The 20,289-nt window shown below is 40.0% G+C and overlaps 3 protein-coding genes across 4 annotated transcripts in view; all 3 read left to right on the top strand.

Moving 5' to 3' along the window:
* The first annotated feature begins 1,994 nt into the window (after positions 1-1,994).
* On the top strand, positions 1,995-9,408 carry LOC109954732 (transmembrane protease serine 6). Its single transcript, XM_020590259.1, has 9 exons — positions 1,995-2,085; positions 5,120-5,206; positions 5,674-5,808; positions 6,062-6,224; positions 7,038-7,216; positions 7,704-7,799; positions 8,230-8,372; positions 8,536-8,691; positions 9,129-9,408. Exons 1-9 carry the CDS (start codon positions 1,995-1,997, stop codon positions 9,198-9,200), a joined length of 1,122 nt encoding a protein of 373 aa, XP_020445915.1. The 3' UTR covers positions 9,201-9,408.
* Positions 9,409-10,657: 1,249 nt separating this feature from the next.
* ethe1 (ETHE1 persulfide dioxygenase) overlaps positions 10,658-20,289 on the top strand; it is a 17,541-nt gene continuing 7,909 nt past the window's right edge. Inside the window, exons 1-2 of one of the 2 annotated variants that reach the window (XM_020590218.1) lie at positions 10,658-11,333; positions 19,844-19,988. In XM_020590218.1, the coding sequence (XP_020445874.1) occupies positions 11,124-11,333; positions 19,844-19,988 (355 nt within the window). In that variant the 5' untranslated portion in view covers positions 10,658-11,123. Of the gene's footprint in view, positions 11,334-18,759; positions 18,926-19,843; positions 19,989-20,289 lie in introns of those variants that run through there. The other variant, XM_020590220.1, reaches the window with a different exon arrangement.
* On the top strand, positions 12,027-15,733 carry LOC109954711 (persulfide dioxygenase ETHE1, mitochondrial-like). Its single transcript, XM_020590221.1, has 6 exons — positions 12,027-12,047; positions 12,513-12,661; positions 12,975-13,104; positions 13,282-13,371; positions 13,883-13,999; positions 14,193-15,733. The coding sequence occupies exons 2-6, from the start codon at positions 12,557-12,559 to the stop codon at positions 14,237-14,239; spliced, it is 489 nt and encodes a 162-aa protein (XP_020445877.1). The 5' UTR covers positions 12,027-12,047; positions 12,513-12,556; the 3' UTR covers positions 14,240-15,733.

Raw genomic sequence — 20,289 nt, 5'->3', positions numbered from 1 at the left:
AAACATGACCCCTGACTTTTTCTTACTAGGTAAGAAATGGTGAGTTTTTGTTTTGACTTACTGAGTTTATGACATGCTTTCAGTTCCTCTTTGTTTATATTTATGGGAAAACCTCTTGTCATTTTGTTTTGCACTCCTAGCTCCCTGCAGGTTTACATGTTCACACATAACAAATGTATAAAATCATCTCTCCTCCAACAGGTTTGATCTCCCAAGTGAACTCAGCATAAATTAGAAGATGCAGAGTAACACCTTGACTAAGGTTTCTCAGCACTGCCAGCACCTTACGCTGTCTGATGTGGTAACATTATAGGATGAACAAAGTATCACCAAGAAGGCTTGACATAAACACACAGACTCACACACTTGTGCCTCTACAGATGCATAGTAAGAGTTATGATTACTGGATCCATCTTTCAACTATGTGAAATTCAACTCTTTGACTGTATGTGTGTCTGTCTGCTGCCATTATGTTTCTCAGTATTTGTGAGCGGGAGCAAGTCAGTCATGTGGTGTACATTACCTTTTGTTGTTAAACTCTGACCCAAGCTCACAATTATCTCCATGCATATTTCATAGGCGCTCGATGACATGAGTGCACATATCTGTTACTGACCTGACAGCTGGAGCCTCGCCTCTTCTGACCAGCGGATAACGATTAAGTTGGAAATGGAAATAGAGAAGAATGGAAGGAGGAAGGTGCTAAAGAGTGTCACACTATGCAAGGATTAAGTGGTAACTGAGGGGCGGGGAGGAGAGCAGCAGAAATGCAAAAAAGAACAAGTGACAAACTGCTGAATGATGACGGGGAAGATAACTCTGGATTAATGATGCACCAGAGCAAGCCGACATCTTCGGAGTCCTGTCAGTGATGGTGCGGCAGTGATGCATTTCTTTTCCCTGCTGTGGCACAAGCTGTTTTGATAAGCAGAGGAGGCACATTCGGATGAATAATTCCAGGCATACAAGTGAAAATGAGACATGCTGACATTCAGGTGAGAGCTCTTGAGAAAGTGTCTAGAGTCAGAAAAAAGTACAGTGATGTGATAATGTCAGGCAGTCATGGAGGGTGTAGTACACTGTGTACAATCTCAGTTGTCTTTTTTGTGCAGTTAGTAGTAATGAAAAGAAGTTAAAACAAGTGAAGCAGTATAACTACCATCTGTGGCTTTATTTTGCATTTGCTAATGGATTCAGGTTTTTTTAGATTCACTTGTGTTTTTCTCAGAACAGCTGATTAGGTTTTGTTTTGTTTTGTTTTGGATGTTAATCATGTCATCCTTTTAATTTTTCTTGGGAAATTCAGTTTAAAGCTACATATAGCTTAAACAGGCTTAATCCATTTGACATCTGCTTTAAAAGAAGCAATTTACAAAGTTCGGTTTTGAGCAGTATAAGACAGAAGGCCACATTAGACTTGCATATTATGCAAAAATATCAGCTCTTTCTCAAAGTTACTTTCAGATTCATTCTTCCAAGCTCATGTTTTGAGTCTGTCTTTGTTTCTTTTGCAGGACCCAGCTAAGGTTTCAGGGTTTTTGTTCACCTCACATCTCTCCTCTCAGTTCAGCCATGTCTGAACCCTAGCCGGTCTTTTCCAGACAAAAACGTGTACACAGCTAGTAACAAATATCACCTGAAGAACATTAACCCTAACAGTAAACTCGCACTACGTTTTGTGACTGCTACCAATGACAAGAACAGTATGGATTTCCAGACAGGCAGCACCAGCACTTCTGATGCACAGCAGCCAGTTGCATCAATCTATCCTTCTCTTGAGCTCTGGGCAACGACATCCTTTCAAGGGCCAAACAGTTGTGAAGTACTGAGTGTATCATCTCTGGTTCCTACTACAGTCCATACAATCCTACCTCACTATAAACCCGCAGCTAATGGAAACATATTCCTAGAGTTTCCATCTTTTTCTGAAGTAACATCAAAGCCTCAACTTCCAAAAACTCCATCCTCTTCCCCTGCTCCCTCAGAGGACAAAGATGAAAAAACCCTGTCTGCATCAAGGAGGACCACTGGAGGAGGGATCAGTGAGTCTCATATTACCCAAAGATCAGCCTAATGAAGAGCCAGGTATAGTAAAAAATTAAGGATGATGGTTCAAAGAGGAGTTTTGATGAAGCCCAGAAAAAGTCAAACCTGGCATGGATTTTGTTTTAAACCAGTCCAGGCCTAAAGCACTGCAGCATTAAACAGCCATGCAACACTCATGATTAAAGCACAAATAACACACAAAAGGTAACATTATGTGGGCACAGCCGGGCTTGTAAAAGTAAGCCAAAATTACACAAAATGTGCAAAAATGGTTGTCCACATACTATTGGCCATATATATGCTCATACAGAATCCAACTTTTACTTATACTTTTGCAATTATTGCTCTTTTGTCATATAACAAAAGACACAAATTCTTGTCAGTACAATTAATAGGTGTTGCTTTCATTCAGTTCTTATGAAGCTAATTGGATTTTTATTCATGGTAGTATTTTCAGCTTTTTTAATATCCATCACCTAGGGCGAGTTGACAAGGTCACAGGAAATGCTGGTGGTGGGCCACCATGTACGTGTTAGCACACTGAAGTTTCCTTTGCTTTCATAAAGAAGGCTGATCATTAATCAATGGCATCAAGACAGGAAATTAAGAGAAATTAGTTCCTTGATCAGGTGGGTTTGGTTGGGACCATATAACTCTAGTCAGACAATTAAGGCTGTAATTCACTGTATTTCAAGGTGATATTGTAACATCCAACTGCACAGTTCAGTCCAAAAGATGAATTCTTACATCTAACATACAATTCATGTAGACACTTTACACTAAGATTACTGGTGTTTGTTACCCGTGTTTGTCAGTGCTGCTTTTAAATCTAAATGATCATCTGCTGCTGCATCTCTAATAGTCAGCAGACTGCTAAATTATTTAGTCATTACAGAGTTGAGTGAAAGCAGTCGCATTAATGATCTACACTCGTACGTTTGGCACCACTGAAAAGCTGATCTGCTGTGTAAAGATAATTAATCTCCATGGATGCATTAAAAACCCACACACCACAGCCTATTTAAAAAGTTGAATATTTTCTCAAATCATAAAAGATGTTACATGACTGTTTCACTAATGCAATGGGCACTAAACACACACTGCACAAACAAGTCTGTTCATCCTGTTCCCCAGGTATTTTTTTCAAGTGATGACATACAGGACCTTTATCCTTTAGAGTAACTATAATAAACAGCAGATTACACCTCCTACTATATAATCTGCCTTGCCAGTTTTTCAGAGGTGCTAGAAACACTTTTGCTCTGTCTCTTTTTGAGATCCTGTTGATAGCATCCTATGTTCTAGCTTCATTTATCATTAGTATTGTCCATATAGGATTGCTTCTGTTGCGCACTGCTCTTTAACATTAGTTAAAGTGCGTCGGTTGCTATTTTTCAGCCTCTCCTTAGACAGCAGCCTCTGCAACATAATAATAATAACTCCTTCCTCAATCCAAAGTCCCAGAGTGTTTTATGAGTTCATGGGCACAATAGATATATTAATATTTCTCCAGGTTTCTATAAAACATGGAGTGCTGAGCCAGCTGTTTAAAGCCCCAGAAGTAAAGCCTTAATGTGGAATAATGCTGTGCTAATGTTACTGCTATTTAACCTCAATCCAATACTACTGATTCTATCAGATATCTTTTTAAGAGCTATGGCAGTGGTGACTAGATTTCATTTATATTTCATTGTCTCTCATTTGCTTTAGCATATCCACTGTGTTTCGGTTTCAGGCTTGTAGAGGAGGGTAAAGCCACCCAGCACCTCAGCTTCTCCTTTATTTTTATATATGGAGAAAAATGGTCACATTTTTAGTTTGGTATATGCAGTATGTGTATAGTGTACATTTATAGTGTATGTAGCATCCTGTAACGTCAAACTTTTAGGCAAAGAAGCATACATTACTTCTCAGAGTTCACAGTTCACTCACCCTGAGATTTGCCAAAACATTTCCATATGTCCTGCTGCTTCTGCTTGATGCTGTCCTGAGGCTTTTATCAAAATGACAGTAACAAGAGGTTTCACCTTACACCAGCGTCAGTCAAGCATAAACTTGATTTCACACTTTTTTACCTACAAGAAATTGCAGGCAGCTCATGCTGTACCTCATATTATGAATATGTTCTGTCCTAAATTGACTCACTTCCCCTGAATGTAGTACTTTGATGATGAAGCTCTTGACAGTGACAGCCCAAAGACTGTGGGCAGTTTGCCTCTGAATGCTACGCTGACCAGCTCAGTCTATTGTTTCAGGATATTTCTTACAGTACACCATTTCTGTCAGGCATTCTCTTCCTCTGTGGTGTGTGTTATGAATACATGTCGTGCTGTGTTTTTATATACTGTATTTAACTTTATTTGGTGTGCTTGGTAATGATTACTAGATTTTTACAAGTGCTCTATTATCATGAACTATTCTATTGATAAATTGTATCAGGACATCATGTATCAATGTGAAAACAATGCTGCAAATATCATCCAAACATTTTCCTCAGGAGCTGGTAGAAACCAAAAACAGAGAAAGTGTTTTGTTTTTGTTGCCATGTTGGCCAAAACAAGACTCCTTATTAATGTTAATGTTGCTCTGTAGCTCCTGAATGCCTCAATGCATACATGTCTACTATAAAATTTGTCTTATCAACTTAAAAGGCATCATAAAATGAGTTATTCCAAGTATGTTGATGCTATACATCTGGCGCTGTTTACACCTGCTGTTAGTAAGTTTGTAAGGTAGCCTAGATTTGTAAACTGTAAACTGAAATTTACACGTTACTAAAATGGGTTGTATTATGCAAATCAATTAGTTATATGGAGATTAATTGGATAAAGCTGGACTCTTGATAACATGCTGTTTAATAAGGATGTAATTAAGTAAGATTTTAAATTATATTCCCAAAAGTAACATAACTCAAATTACCACACTATTAATTGCTTAGCCTACTAAGACGGTTCTTAACTCTTTGCAGTGGAACCTGATTTACGTAAATCACTACTCATTATTTTGAAAAATAACCCCCTCCATTACACAGTTTACAGAATTATTGCTTTGGTTTATTTTCTTGTAAATGCAGAGTCTCGAGGCTGTTCATCTTGTCATCTATTCCTGATCGTGGGCTTCACTATCTTCATCACACTGGCCATCACCACTGCTCTCTTAGGTAACATACTGTACCTGTCAGATTGTACTTGTACAGAGTGACCCAGTTAACAGTGTGCTAGCATTCTATTGATACAGCATTAACACTCAGGACACAAAGACCTGTCCCACTTTATTGAGGATATAATAAAACTAAGCAAGTTCAGTTTTCTTTGTCTTTTTTTAATCTTTGATTAATACCATACCAGTTTACTATCTATGGTAAACAGCAGCATCTCTGTAAAACAATGAAGTCCCTGCTAATGTGCAGGCTCAGAGAGGTGTTATTAATAACATCAATTGCAGAGGTTCAAATGTAAAATGTCATGTCAGTTTTGAGTCTTTATTCATAAAACTGTTATTTCAAGAATGAGGGCACGCAGTATAAGGGGTGTTTCTTGCTTTAATGGTTTTACATCTGAAATGCTTCACTATCTAGCTGAGTTAACTTTTTGTTATCCCACTGTTTTTCTTGTTTCTTTACATTAGTCAAGTTCCTGGTATTCCCCTCTGAGTTGAGTAAAACGCCGCCTTCCTGTGGCGTACAAGGGAACTGCAGCATCCCAGCTCAGGTGCCTTTTTTGTCTAAGAACCCAATGGACCAGATAGGAAACATCAGTCAAGGTAAAAAGAAAATATTCATTAATGTGTGTGTACAGTATGTGCAGCAGTGTTTATATGTTTAATAGCCTTATCATGGAAGGGGTTTTACTTCAGTACTAGCATAATCATTCATTATTTTAAACTGCTAATACATTTTTACTGAATTCAACAATCATGGTGGACTTTTATAAGGGTAGTTATTACTGCATGTCTGTACTTTCTGTCTTAGATTTTTTATTCACCATACTGACCTTCGTCATTTTCTCCCCCCCAGACTGCACATATGTCAATGATGGCCGGCGTATTGTTGGGGGTTCAGTGGCATCAAAAGACATGTGGGGTTGGCAGGTCAGCGTGCAGTGCAGAAAGAGACACATCTGTGGAGGTGCCATCATCTCCCCTCACTGGATCATCACTGCGGCTCACTGCATTGTTGAGTAAGAGGTGGACAGAGGGGCTGATTATAAAGGCAAATGGTTTTCACTTCGGCTGATAGAGCCAGGTGTAATTACACTCAGGGAGCTCAAAATTAGATGAACCCAGCAAGTGCCAGAGCTGTACATACAAAGCTCTCACTGGGATGTCAAGACCAAATTATTTGAGTCCAGTTTTCTGAGCTAACGGATTCAGTTGAAAGCAGATATTTTTTAAAGATTTTGATACCAAATAAACACCTCAATCAGTGTAATTTGCATCCAGAACAGCAGAATTTAAAAAAATCACAGCTCTGCAGGAGCTCTCTATCAATAGCAAACCTTTCAATTTGGGTTTTGAGTCCACAGACATTTTGAGCATGACTTCAGGCTGCAAGCAGCTCATTAAAATGTTTATAGTCCTGAAAAAAATATCTTAACCAGAAATATTGCAGTCTGGTGAACTATGATTTACTAGCATTTACAAAGCAGTAATGTAAATTAATTGGAATTACATTCTAAACAAAGCAATTAACAACATTTGGAGTTTTTTTGTTACCTTTGTACCTGACAAAGGGCCAAAATGGACTGGAATCAATGAACCTTTTAGGAATTACAATTACACACAGTTCTTGGACACGAATTCACTGCACATTGATTTATGCTGTATTTTTGTTTTTTATGCCAGTGACACATACTGTATACTGTACAAGACAATACTGCTTTACCATACCAAGACCAGACAGCATCAGCATAGTAGACGATCACATAAGATAAAACCAGGCATTATTCAATGCACACTGGGGCTACTTGTCTGTGACACTGCTGTTTCCTCAGCACAAACATTTTTGAAGTGGCTGACTGGTCGGTGGTGGTGGACACAGTCAACATCGCAGACAACTCTCTGGGGAAACGTTACAGAGCACTGCAGGTCCTTTATCACCCCCAGTTCAACACAAACACTAATGACTATGACCTGGGCCTACTGCGCACTGTCACTGACATAGACATGAGAGGTAAGAAAGAGCTGGCGCCATCTGTCTGCAGGACTCGCAAAAACAAACTGTGTTTAAACTGCATAATAGGTTCTTGAGTTTGTTTTCAAGATACCAAACTAGACTTTTTTGATAGATCTTTTTAAAAGTCAAGCAAACTATTTCAAATTATATAGACTAAACTAAACAAATTCTTAGCTTAGCTCAAATATTTTTCTGTTAACATGCCATTATTATTCAAAATCCACAGTACAGTTTATTTCATTATTGTATAGAAATTAATATCCTGAGAAAAAGATTTTTTTAAATTACAATCAACGTACTGATGTGCAGTATATTAATGTTAAATAAGCAATATTGTTAAATCTTATGTCTGATTTATTGCTGTACCAAATGTTGTGGTGAAACATGGTGGCTAGCATATAGTTGACTCAATGTTATTCATAGCTGTTTTTATTCTTTTAATTCTCCCATATTTGCTCAATTCCTAGTGTTGTATTGTTTGCAGGCAGCATGCGATCAGTCTGTTTACCCCGCTCAAGTGAGTCCTTTCTTCCCGGAGCGGCCTGTTGGATCACAGGCTGGGGAACTGTCGAGGAAGGAGGTGTGTTACATCGACACAGAGCCTCACTGACTGTGCCACTTGTACCTGACAGCAAATCAATGTGTTTTCCCATGAAACCAAACATTAGGAGCAACAGCCAACTAAAATTCAAAATCAGCGAAAGGAACAAAAAAGCACAAATGTTCAAAGAAATATTTTAATACAGTTTCACTCTTGCATATTTTGTTCTGAGAAGAAGCATAATTTAAACTTTTAAATGAAGAAACAACATGAAAGCAAAACTTCATCATTGTATTTTGCTCCTGTGGGTGCCCCCTGGAAGTTACGAGGCCTGCTCAGTTTGCAAGGCTTTTATTAGTCTTGTTGGCTGCACTCCTTTAGTTTATTACCTCAGTTTGGTTCATCCACTTACATCACATTTACTGCCTGGTCTTTTTTTATTTCATTTTTTGTTCTTTTTTTTTGTCAGCCTTTGTGTCCAATGAGTTAAGACAGGCTCAGGTGACGGTAATAGCTCAGTCTGTCTGCTCCAGCCCAAATGTCTATGGTGTGCTCCTAACTCCTCGAATGATTTGTGCTGGCAGCATGGAGGGAGGGGTGGACTCCTGTCAGGTATACGTTCCATGACATAAAATTTCCTAATAAACCTGTCTAACCAGTTAATGAAGATTGTTTTATCTTTATAATAGATCAGCAGTGTTACTTTAGTTGCCGTTGGGCACACGTTTGATGTGTGATCTAAAATGTTTGCTAAATGATTTGTATGTGTCTTCAGGGGGACAGTGGTGGACCCCTGGTGTGTCAGACAGAAAAAGGGGACTGGAGGCTAGCAGGGGTGGTGAGCTGGGGAGAGGGCTGTGGACGGCCCAATAAGCCTGGCGTCTACAGCAGAGTAACTCAACTGATCCGCTGGGCTGAAGGATATATTGAGGTACCATAAGAAGTGATGTCCCCTCTGCTACCCTTTATAAATATGTCATGATCACGGTCAGGCACCCGCTCTGTTAAGGCTGCAATTAATGGCTGATTTATTCAATATCAATTAATACTGTTTTCTCAATTAATCAATAAGTTGTTTTTTTTTAAATCACAACAAATGCGCTCACATTTCTTCAGAGTCTAGGGTGATGTGCTCATACAGGTATTTCTTGCTTTGTTCGGTTAACAGTCATTAACATATTCAGTGTGTTACTGTGTACATATGAAACAAACAGACTGGAGAAGCTGTTTGGTTGCTGTCCAAAATTAAATATCAACTGGGAAAACATATGACTTACAAGTTGTTTCAAAAATGGATTGTTTTTATTTTCAAACTCAGGAGGAGAAACAATTTGAATATTGATCTATTCAATTGTATTTTTGCTGCAGGATCAAGCAAAGAAATCAGAGGAAACCACAACAACCTTGATTGACTCTTGGGGTGGAGCCAATCCCAGTTGACACTGGTCGAGAGGTGGGGAACATCCTGGACAGGTTGCCAGTCCATCACATGGCTGACACATAGACAATGAGACAATTGACAATAAAGACATAAATGAATTGTTTCTGCTTGTTTCTACTGTTGATTATAATATGAACAATTAGCATTATCGCTTCGCAGTTGTATGCCTCTGCCAACCAGTCAAATTCACGAGAATGGGCACAGTGACCTTTGACCACCAAAGTCTAATCACTTCATTCTTAACTCCAAGTAAACATCTGTGCAAAATTTGAAGAAATTCCCTCAACGCCCTCCTGAGATATCACAGTCACAAGAATGGGCCATACAGACAAATGGATGGCCAACCCGACAACACAACGCCTCTCACTGTGGATATCGCTGCCGCAGAGACATAGAAATCACTAATATGATGGTAACAGGCTCACATGTATTACACCAGACTTATAAATTGGCCAGACTGATATTAGCAGATAACTACATGTCAACCAATAAATAGCACTGTAAGAATTTTGTTCCATTAAAGAACAATAACAACAGCTCCTCCATCCCCTGTGTTGCAGCCAGTCTGATGATGGGGCTCTGTCAGAATATGCTTTTAAGACCTAAAGTTTTTTAGTTCATATCGACCTCCTTTTTAAAAAACAAAAAAGTACTTTTTTGCTGTTTGCTTTTATTTTACTTTACAGAGAGAAATTAAACACAAGAGCAGTGAGAGTGAAGACATAACATGCAATAAACATCCTTTATTTTAAAGTTGTAATAAAAAAAAACGCTCTCTGGCTTTCTGGGTTAAGTAACTAACACAGAAAACCTGGGATAAGGTAGTTTTATTCTGCAGCCACCAATTAGTTTCACTATCATTATCATTATCTGACAGATATTAGAATAACGCCACAAAATCACCCTTAGCTAATAATTTCAGTCCTGGATGGGAAAATAATGAATCTGCAGTCAGGAGCAACTACAAATATTAAGCCAAGGCCCCCAGAGGATGTTGATTAGACTTATTAGTCACCAAGTGTTTGTCAATCAAGCACTGACAAGTTTGTATTTCAACTATAAAATATCTTACTCGGTGCATACTGTACATATTGACGGTATAAAGTATAAGAGCAATAATACAATCAAAATAACCTTACTTCAACCCCTGGGTAATTTCCTGTAAAAGGCATTTTACAATATCAGGTGACAGCGCTTTTGTTTCACTGTAACCAGATAATATGGGTGTTGTCTCTTTAAGTATATGTCAACAGTCACGTAGGCCGTGGCTGTACTCCAAGCTCCTGTTGTGTATGTGGCGTGAGTGTGCGTTGTGAGCGCGCATGAACTTATTATAGTACAGTATATAGTGAGTAATGACCATGGATGTATAATAGTAATGACCATGGATGTATTATAAGAGCTCTAAGGCATCAGAGGTAATGACTGAAACCATGTCTTCTTGCCCAGGACCGGAAACAGCTGTTACACTGTAGCCTATATGCTGACATCTGCAGATGGAGGGCAGCAACAGGTCTTAGTGTAATCTGGTGCAAATTCTACGGGAACAAGATCACTGAGTGTCGTGCACCTATCTGGCCTGTGTACACACAGTATGAGGAAGTTGGCCTGTGGGAGCTTTGTAGAAAAGCCCATATCTTATCAATTATAAAGACAAAGAATGCTAAAGTGTTGTTGGCAGAAAGTGCAGCCACATTAAAAGTATGCAACACTGACATAGTTGGCACATGGTGAGAGTTTAGCATCCAAACGTCTGACGTTTCATGTGAGGGAGAGGAAAACGCTGCCACTCCTCAGCTCCGAGCCGCACACACTCAGGAGTCGTGTGTCCGTGCGTCTCAGCTGGTTTTGGTTGGCAAAGCATTTGTCCTATCTGGGATAATTCTCTGGTGATACAGGGAGAAAAATACAGAAAAACGACAATGTGCTCGATCATAAACAAAGCGAGACCCGTTCACAGGGCTCTGGCTCTCACGCTTCGCCTCAGAACTAACACCGAGGGCTCGAGCTACGCTGCAGCCGATCGCGGGCACTTCTCTCCCTGCGGAGGTGCTGACGTCGACCCGCTACGAGCTGCCAGCAGACGGTACTGTTCCAGGATGGCGCTGAGCCAAGGCTTACTCTTCAGACAAGTAGGTTCGCTGTAGGTTGTGATGTTCGGCTGTAGTTACGGTTGTTTTGTCAGGTTTCTAAACACTGCCGACATTACTAACGTCGGCGGCAGTCAGAAGTAAGCTAGGCTTAGCTAGCGTTAGCGTACTTTGTTTACTTTGAGCTAAACTAGGTTATCGGATTGATCCTTGTGTGACTGAACTTTTTAAACAAACGCGTATATTGTATTGCATTAATGCTGAAAACACGGCATTGTTAGGGCTGCATGCCGCTGGCTAGTCTGAAATAGACAACAGAAGACAGCTCCACACTTCATCTCTGACTTTGGCAGCAGCAGCCGTTTGTCCTGTGTGTCATCAGGCTGATGGGGACCGGTGTATGGTCAAAGGTTTAGGCATTAAAATAAAGTTAGCATCCTTTCAAAAAATAACACCATGTCTGGTTTATATGAATCGATTAACAAAGTGCTGTAAACAAAACTGTTTTGTTTAATGCCGCGTTTCTGTCTTGCATGTGTTTTTTTGGTTAATGCAGCGTTTTCCGTTTGCATGTGTTTTGTTCAATACCGCATTTGTGTCTTGCATGTGTTGTGTTTTTTGCATGCGTTGTGACCGTGTCGGCCACCGTATAATCCAGACAGCTTTAAAATCCTGTGTCCCATCATCTTCATTGACAAATACATTCAGTCACACTGCACATTATCCAGTTAACTGTAATAAATAGGTGGACTCAAGGTAAATTAGCCCTGTGCTGCAACACACCGTTTTGGGCAGACTTTTCAGAGTGTGTTGCTAATTGTGCTCAATCTTTTTCATGAGCAAGGTTAATTTCTCCCTGGAAAAGTCACATCTGTGGTAGTTTTGTTGTGCATGTATGAAACCTCACATTCCCAAGACCATGCACTCTGATAGGTCAGGCTCATAGACAACTGTATACTGCAGATTTAGGGTTACTGTGTCACAAGATCCCAAGGGCCTTGGCAGTATGACTACAATTAATATTCACAATTCCATTTAAAATACATTAATATTCACTACTATGACGGATTCCATGTTTTTCATACATAAAACATAAGAAGCATTTAGTAAAATGTAAAAACATGAAGTATATAGTCACAAAATGATTCCACCAACTTTTATACTGCTCCTGAATAATTTCTAAACCCTGAGATGAATCGTCCTTTATTCTCTTCCTGAAAGTGAACACCCACTGTCATGCGGACCACATCACAAGCACTGGGCTGATGAAGAAAAGGCTGGCCGGGCTGAAGAGCGCAATCTCAAAATTCAGCGGTGCCTCTGCAGATATTCACCTGTCAGAGGGAGACAAGATCACCTTTGGAAAACAAGTGAGGCAGACCGGTGTAACGCGTGACATAAAATCAATCCATACCGCCCTCGATTTAGAGAGAATGACTGTGTTTAGGCTTAAATGTGTCAATGGGGACAAACTGTAAACTGCAGTATTGTATTCTAAGTCTTTATCTGACTGTCTTTGAGCTTGGTAACGACCTGTTTAAAGACACACCCATGCATGCTTTACATCTTGGATGTGTTTCAGCCTGCTTCTCTAACATTTGAAATACGTCCAGAACTTCTAGTTAAAATTACTTGGTAAAATAAATTGCCCTGAGTTTACCTTTTGTCTCCTCGCTCCTCTAGTATCTGACAGTGGTGGAGACCCCAGGACACACTGATGGTTGTGTGACGCTGGTGACTGGGGATCGGAGCATGGCTTTTACTGGGGACGCTCTGCTCATCAGAGGCTGTGGCAGGACAGATTTCCAGCAGGGTAGACATGCCCCTTTACTTTGTCCTAATCATTTTCAAATGCTTGTTTTTCTGAATTTGTTATTTCTGACACATTATGGAAAGGTGAAAGCTTTTATTTTTTGTAATTCTACTAGATTAACACAAGAGGGCAGTATTGCATTAGTTATTTTTGTATATGATTTGTGTTATAATCCAGGCAGTGCTAAGAAGCTTTACCAGTCAATCCATCAGAAGATCTTCACCTTGCCCGACCACTGCCTCATCTACCCAGGACATGACTACAAAGGTTGGCTGAAAACACACATATATGAATCTCTGTATCGTATCCTAGTGTCACTGTTGTGAAAACTGTTTATGCAAAGCTTGGTATTTTAAATCTATGGCCAACATTTTTACAGCCATAGTAATTAAAACTGATAGAGTACACACATTTTTGAAAGAGTGGTTGTGAAAATACAAGTATGAACAAGCTTTTCACACATGCCTCTTGTAATAATTTGCCCTTATTAATTGTATTTTGCTGTTCATTTACTAGTTGTATTAAATGACCCAAGATCAGGATCCCAGAGTCTGTCACATGTTAGCTTTAAAATATTTCACAGTATCAATGATTATCTGTATTTATATACTATCTCTATCAGTTGTCTGTCAGAACCATGTGATTTCTCTGCACTTTACCAAAAAGATGTATATAAATATATATATTTGTACTGATTAGTAAAGTTCAGCATTTAGTAAACATTAAGACCAATGTTACTATAGATGACATACTGATCTGTCTTCCTGTATCATATCAGGTCAAACAGCATCAACAGTTGCTGAGGAGCGCAAGTTTAACCCTCGCTTGACGAAGAGTTTGGAGGAGTTCGTAGACATCATGAACAACCTGAATCTCCCCAAGCCTAAAAAAATAGGTATGACAAGCCATTTCCTTTACGGTCCAGTCACCAGCTATGCTTTGTTATCATTAACCATAATTATAATTCCTGTGCCAAAACTGTTTCAAGGCTATGACACCTCACTGCACAGGCTTATGTGCAGAGGACTGAACTTTCTTTATTAACATCTGCTTCTTAAAACAAGTTTGGTTTTATTTTTCCTTTGCAGATGTTTCAGTCCCTGCGAATCTGGTTTGTGGAGTACACGAAGTCTGAATGTCCTGAAAAAGGGGAGAATTCTAATCCAATCAACGACATAATAACAAAGTGATTAACGTTTACCTTTTTTAATTAGCAAGATTACCAAAAAAATGCAAACCATAAAGAGCTTTATTGTCTCTAGGGTGTAAGATTTGTTTTTGAATTGCTGCTGTCCTTTTTGGTATGTCGCTACTGGAATGCAATCAGTTAAATTTTAGAGATAGGGATGGGTGCAAAAGATCTGTACATGAGGTGAAAACCATGATAAAATGATTTTTATTTTTATAAAATTTGAATGTGACTGTTTTTAAAATCTTTATTCATCTGTGTTGTTACTGATTGTTTAATTTGTATTCATGAAGGCTTAACTGGTTTAACACAGTTATTTAGCCTTTGCAGTGATTCCAGATTCATTTAGCCAAGCGCTCCCCCACACATACATACACACAACCCAGTGCTACTTGCCCCTACCTTTTTGCATAGCTGGAAACTGGAGCTATGCTATTTACATTCAGACTCACCGAGTCCAAGTTTAAATTCTGAAAGTTAAAAAATGTCATGGCAAAGTGTTTGTGTTCAACTGTCATCTGTTTTTCTTGATGTCTAACAGACAAGAGCGTCTATTGAAGTGTGTATCATTGTATCGGTAAGAAATGAAGAGTGAAATCTGCTTCTGGATTTCCAGACGTGCTGTACGTGCTGCTCTCAGGCAGCTTTTAACGGCTCATCAGCCAGTAAGACAGGTTCGTTTGGAGCATCTAAACTCAGCCACATGCCTCTGCCAGAGAGGCCTGTGCATGTGGTAGTAAACTGTAAGATGATCTTGGACTGATCCTGAGCTTTTCAGTACCAAAGTGTTTCTACTGAAACTACTCATGCTCGCATTTTTACTCTTGCTAGAATTTAAAATAGCAGTTCACTGAATTTCATTTATGTGGTTAAAGGCCAATCAAATTGCTAAAAGGGTAACAGGTGTGTCTCATCACTAACACTGGTGACACCACATCTGATAAATATGCAAGAAAATGCACACTCAGGCCTCCAGCAATCCAAGCAATCCACCAAACATTACAGACCTCCCCAATCACAACAACAATAAAAGGGCAGAAAAGTACAGCATCAACAGCTCCATGTTGTACAAGTCTTATGGAATGACTTGATTGCAATTTGCCTTTGAACTTTACAGAGATTAGAGAAGAGCAGTGAATGTGTAACATGGAATAAGAAGTCTTTTATTTTAAAGTTGCATTTTATCAAACTGCTCTGTGTTAATTAACACAGCCTACATGGGATAAGGTAGCTTTATTCCATCACAGCAGTACTGCTACCAGCACTTAGTTTCATTAGCAATACATCAGACAAATACTATAATGATTTTCCCCATAAAATAACAATTAAAAAAAAACTGGAACACAAGTGGCGTTTGTCTTAGTACCAGCCGAAAACAAGATGCAGGGTTTGCCATGGTTATCAGATACCAGATTTATGATAACCCCAATGCAGGACACCAGCAAGAGATCAAGTACGAGGTGTTTACAGTCTTATGCAAAAGTTTAGGCACCCCTTGATAAATAACAGATTTTGGTGATTTTTTATTTGAACAGATGTTAACACAGTTTCTCTTGGAAATGGAAAAAATGCACAATATTTTCTGCAAACAGTGATGCATAGTTACTTCTTATGCCATAAATTGAACAAAAATAAAAAATAAAAACATGATTATGGCATGGTGCAAAAGTTTGGGCACCCTAAGAGTTCCAGAGTCTCAAAGTCTCTCACAAGGTATCAGACCTTAATCAGCTCGTTAGATCTGATGCACAGCAACAGCTGTCATTGGTAAATGCCAATTTCAAAGCTGTACAAATACTTTGACTCTTCAAACCTTGTGCACACACTTGTGGACACCCAGCAACCATGGGTTCCTCTAAGCAGCTGTGTAAGACCCTGAAAATGAAAGTTATTGACGCCCACAATGCAGGAGAAGGCTACAAGAAGATAGCAAAGCGTTGTCAGCTTGCAGTTTCCACAGTAAGAAATGTAAATAAGAGATGGCAGATCAGGGGAACTGTGGAGGTCAAGATGAGATCTGGAAGACCAAGAAAACTCTCGGACAGAACTGCTCGTATGCTGGTCAGAAAGACAAATCAAAACCCCCATTTGACTGCAAAAAACCTGCAGGAAGATTTAGCAGACTCAGGAGTGGTGGTGCACCGTTCCACTGTGCAGCGATGCTTGCACAGACAAGGCCTTCATGGAAGAGTCAGCAGAAGAAAACCTTATCTGCGTCCCCATCATAAAATCCAACGTCTGAAGTATGCAACAGGACATCTACAGAAGCCCGATGCGTTTTGGAAACAAGTGCTGTGGACTGATGAAGTTAAAATAGAACTCTTTGGACACAATCAGCAAAGGCATGTTTGGAGAAAAAAAGGAGCAGCATTTCATGAAAAGAACACCTTGCCAACTATTAAGCATGGGGGTGGATCTATCATGCTCTGGGGTTGTGTTGCAGCCAGTGGCACAGGAAACATTGCACGGGTGGAGGGAAGAATGGATTCCACTAAATACCAGCAAATTCTGGAAGCAAACATCACACCATCTGTAAAAAAGCTGAAGCTGAAAAGAGGATGGCTTCTACAACAGGACAATGATCCTAAACATACCTCGAAATCCACTATGGAATACCTCAAGAGACGCAGGCTGAAGGTTTTGGAATGGCCATCACAGTCCCCTGATTTAAACATCATTGAAAATTTGTGGGTAGATCTTAAAAGAGCTGTGCATGCAAGACGACCAAAGAATATTACAGAACTAGAAGCCTTTTGCAAGGAAGAATGGGAGAAGATCCCAAGTACAAGAATTGAAAGACTTTTAGCTGGCTATGAAAAGCGTTTGCAAGCTGTGATATCTGCCAGAGGAGGTGTTACTAAGTACTGATTGTGTAGGGTGCCCAAACTTTTGCACCATGCCATAATAATGTTTTTATTTTTTATTTTTGTTCAATTTATGGCATAAGAAGTAACTATGCATCACTGTTTGCAGAAAATATTGTGCATTTTTTCCATTTCCAAGAGAAACTGTGTTAACATCTGTTCAAATAAAAAATCACCAAAATCTGTTATTTATCAAGGGGTGCCTAAACTTTTGCATAAGACTGTATTTTACACTGAGAACAGGGAGTAGGGACAGAGAAACACTGCACCTACAAAACTCGAGGGCCTCACAGGATGTTGATCAGACTTATTAGTGTCACCATTTATTTGTCAGCCGGACGCTGACAAGTTCGTATTCATTCAGTGCACAGTGTGTATATCTTTCCCGATATAAAATATATATCTAATAAAATCAAGGCAACCTTACTTTGCCATTGATTTGTAAACTCAAACCCCTGAGTATCTCTTTGTTTAGTGAAGTAGGTGACAGCACTATTATTTCACTGTAACCTGCCGAGTCATGTGGGCGTGGCTGTACTCCACGCTCCTGTTGTGTATGTGGCGTGAGTGTGCGTTATGAGCGCGCATGGATGATGTTCAGGCACCAAAACAGTCAGTAATGAACAGGGATGCATTGAGCTCGCTTAAGGCATCTGAGGTAATGACTGAAATCATGTGCTCAGGACCGGAAACAGCTGTTACACTGTAGCCTATATGCTGACATCTGCAGATGGAGGGCAGCAACAGGTCTTAGTGTAATCTGGTGCAAATTCTACGGGAACAAGATCACTGAGTGTCGTGCACCTATCTGGCCTGTGTAGAGTATGCAGAGGAAGTTATCCCGTGGGAGTTTTGTAGACCAGCCCATATCTTGCCTTTTATTAATGCAAAAATGGCTATTGGTGCAAATTGCAGCCGCTTTAGAAGCGACACTGACATAGTTGACACATGGTGAGAGTTCAGCATCCAAACGTCCTACGTTTCGTGTGAGAAAGAGGAAAACGCAGGAGTCAAGTCTCCGTGTGTCTCAGCTGGTGTTGGGTGGCAAAGCATTTGGCCCTCCTGGGATAATTCTCTGGTGATACAGTCTGTGTGCCTTAGTTACCTACAGTAGCTTGATAAAACACAGCAGGAGGGAAGCCCTTTTTCCAAAACAGAGCTCCACCTACAGTCGATAACTCCAGTGATGGGACAAGTGAGCTGTTAGAATGTTTAGCTGTGTATTGGCAATGCACTAAGCCATTGATTTAATCCACAAACCATGACATACTGCCAAAAGGCTTTCACTTAGCTAGTAACCGTATCTGACATTTGGATATTTGACCTAACAGTGACAAAATGCTTGCTGCACACGAAGGCACACTGTGTGTCAGGATCCCTGTTTGCCCCTGGCCCACTTTGTTTTTTTGTTCAGCAGCCTTTAAAACTGTAACTCTGGGTTTTTTTGTCTTGTTGGTAGTGCATGTCAGCTAGCAGGTTTTAGGAATTTCTCCGTTGTTTGTAAAACAGACCACGCTGTCACTCAATACAAAGCCAACGAAGCGAGGTGAATAGCTTCCCTCGGTGTGGGCGGGGCTTACATGTCTATAAGTAGGGGAGGAAGAGAGAGAGCGCGCGGGTCTTAGGGATCTGCGTCCCCCGCTTCACGTCAGCAACTCAGAGCAGGCACCTTTCTCCTGGAATAGGTGTTAGTGTTGACCTGTTACGAGCTAACAGCAGGAGATACAGCTCCAGGATGGCGCTGACCCAAGGACTGTTCTTTAGACAAGTAGGTTATGATGTTTGGCTTTATTTGAGGATGTTTTGTCAGGTTTCCAAACACTGCTGCCTCTAGCAGCTGGTAACTGCGATAAGAAGTGAGCTAGGCGTGTTAGCCATTATCTGATCTTTGGGTTAGTGAACTTTTTAACCCCCTGCGTGTTCCACATCTTTTAATGGGCAGGACGGGTCAAAATTACACACATTCATTGTCAACAGTGTTTTTTCCACAGCTGAAGGTTGCGCTGTGATATCTTTAAAGCAAATTTATGTCATTACCTCGGACTTAAACAGACAATCAGTTGCTTTTAAATGCATTATTTTATTATCATTCTAAGTAGACATGTAGCTCTGTTGTTGGTAGAATACAGCATTTTGCTTCCTAGCTCCAGCTCCGTGACTATTAGAGCTGAGCTGATAGTTTCACACTGAAACTTGCCAAAGGCTTTAAGGTTTCATAACACTCACCCAAAATCTGGAAGTATTTCCCAAATCCTCTTCTAACGATACGGAATCAAAAGTGTTAAAAACAAGCTGGTTGAGGAATTCATTAAATATTGAGTGATCACACTCAAAGATATTAAACAAAATCATTTAACATATAGTCTAAATTGTACTAAGTATCCTGGAGACCTTGCCACAGTTTTTCTGTGGATTCAGGCTGATCTCACTGTCTCTGCCTCCTTTTGTCTGCCCAGACTGACTGATGTTGAGATCAGGGCTCTGGTGGGGTCACGTCATCTGTTGTAGGAAAGTTCTTTACTTTCCAAATAGTGAAAAGGGGCATGAACAGCATGTAACTCAGTCATGTCCTGTCTCTTACTTTCTTCCTCTGTCTCCTCACGCAAACACACAACCACTAGACAGATGCATAACCTGTTCCCATCCTTTATTTTTTGCTGTGTCATTGTTGTTGTTTCTTGTTCAGCTGTTTGAGCCAGAGTCCAGCACCTACACGTACCTGCTGGCAGACACAAGCACCAAGGAGGCTGTCCTCATTGACCCTGTACTGGAGCCCCTTGACAGGGCCCTGACACTTTTACATGAACTGGGGTTCAATCTGAAAGTGGCAGGTAGCTAACTTCTGACTGAGACATGCAGTATTAATCCTACGGTGGCCGACACGGTCACAACACATGCAAAAGACACAACACATGCAAGACACAAACGCGGTATTGAACAAAACACATGCAAACGGAAAACGCTGCATTAATCAAAAAAACACATGCAAGACAGAAACGCGGCATTAAACAAAACACATGCAAAAGGAAAACGCTGCATAAACCAAAAAACACATGCAAAAGGAAAACACATGCAAAAGGAAAACGCTGCATTAACCGGAAAACACATGCAAAAGGAAAACGCTGCATTAAC

The sequence above is a fragment of the Monopterus albus genome, unplaced genomic scaffold (assembly GCF_001952655.1).
Source record: "Monopterus albus unplaced genomic scaffold, M_albus_1.0 scaffold11.1, whole genome shotgun sequence".
NCBI lineage: Eukaryota > Metazoa > Chordata > Actinopteri > Synbranchiformes > Synbranchidae > Monopterus > Monopterus albus.
Note: the sequence above shows the minus strand (reverse complement) of the source record. Positions and strands in the feature narration are given on the sequence as shown.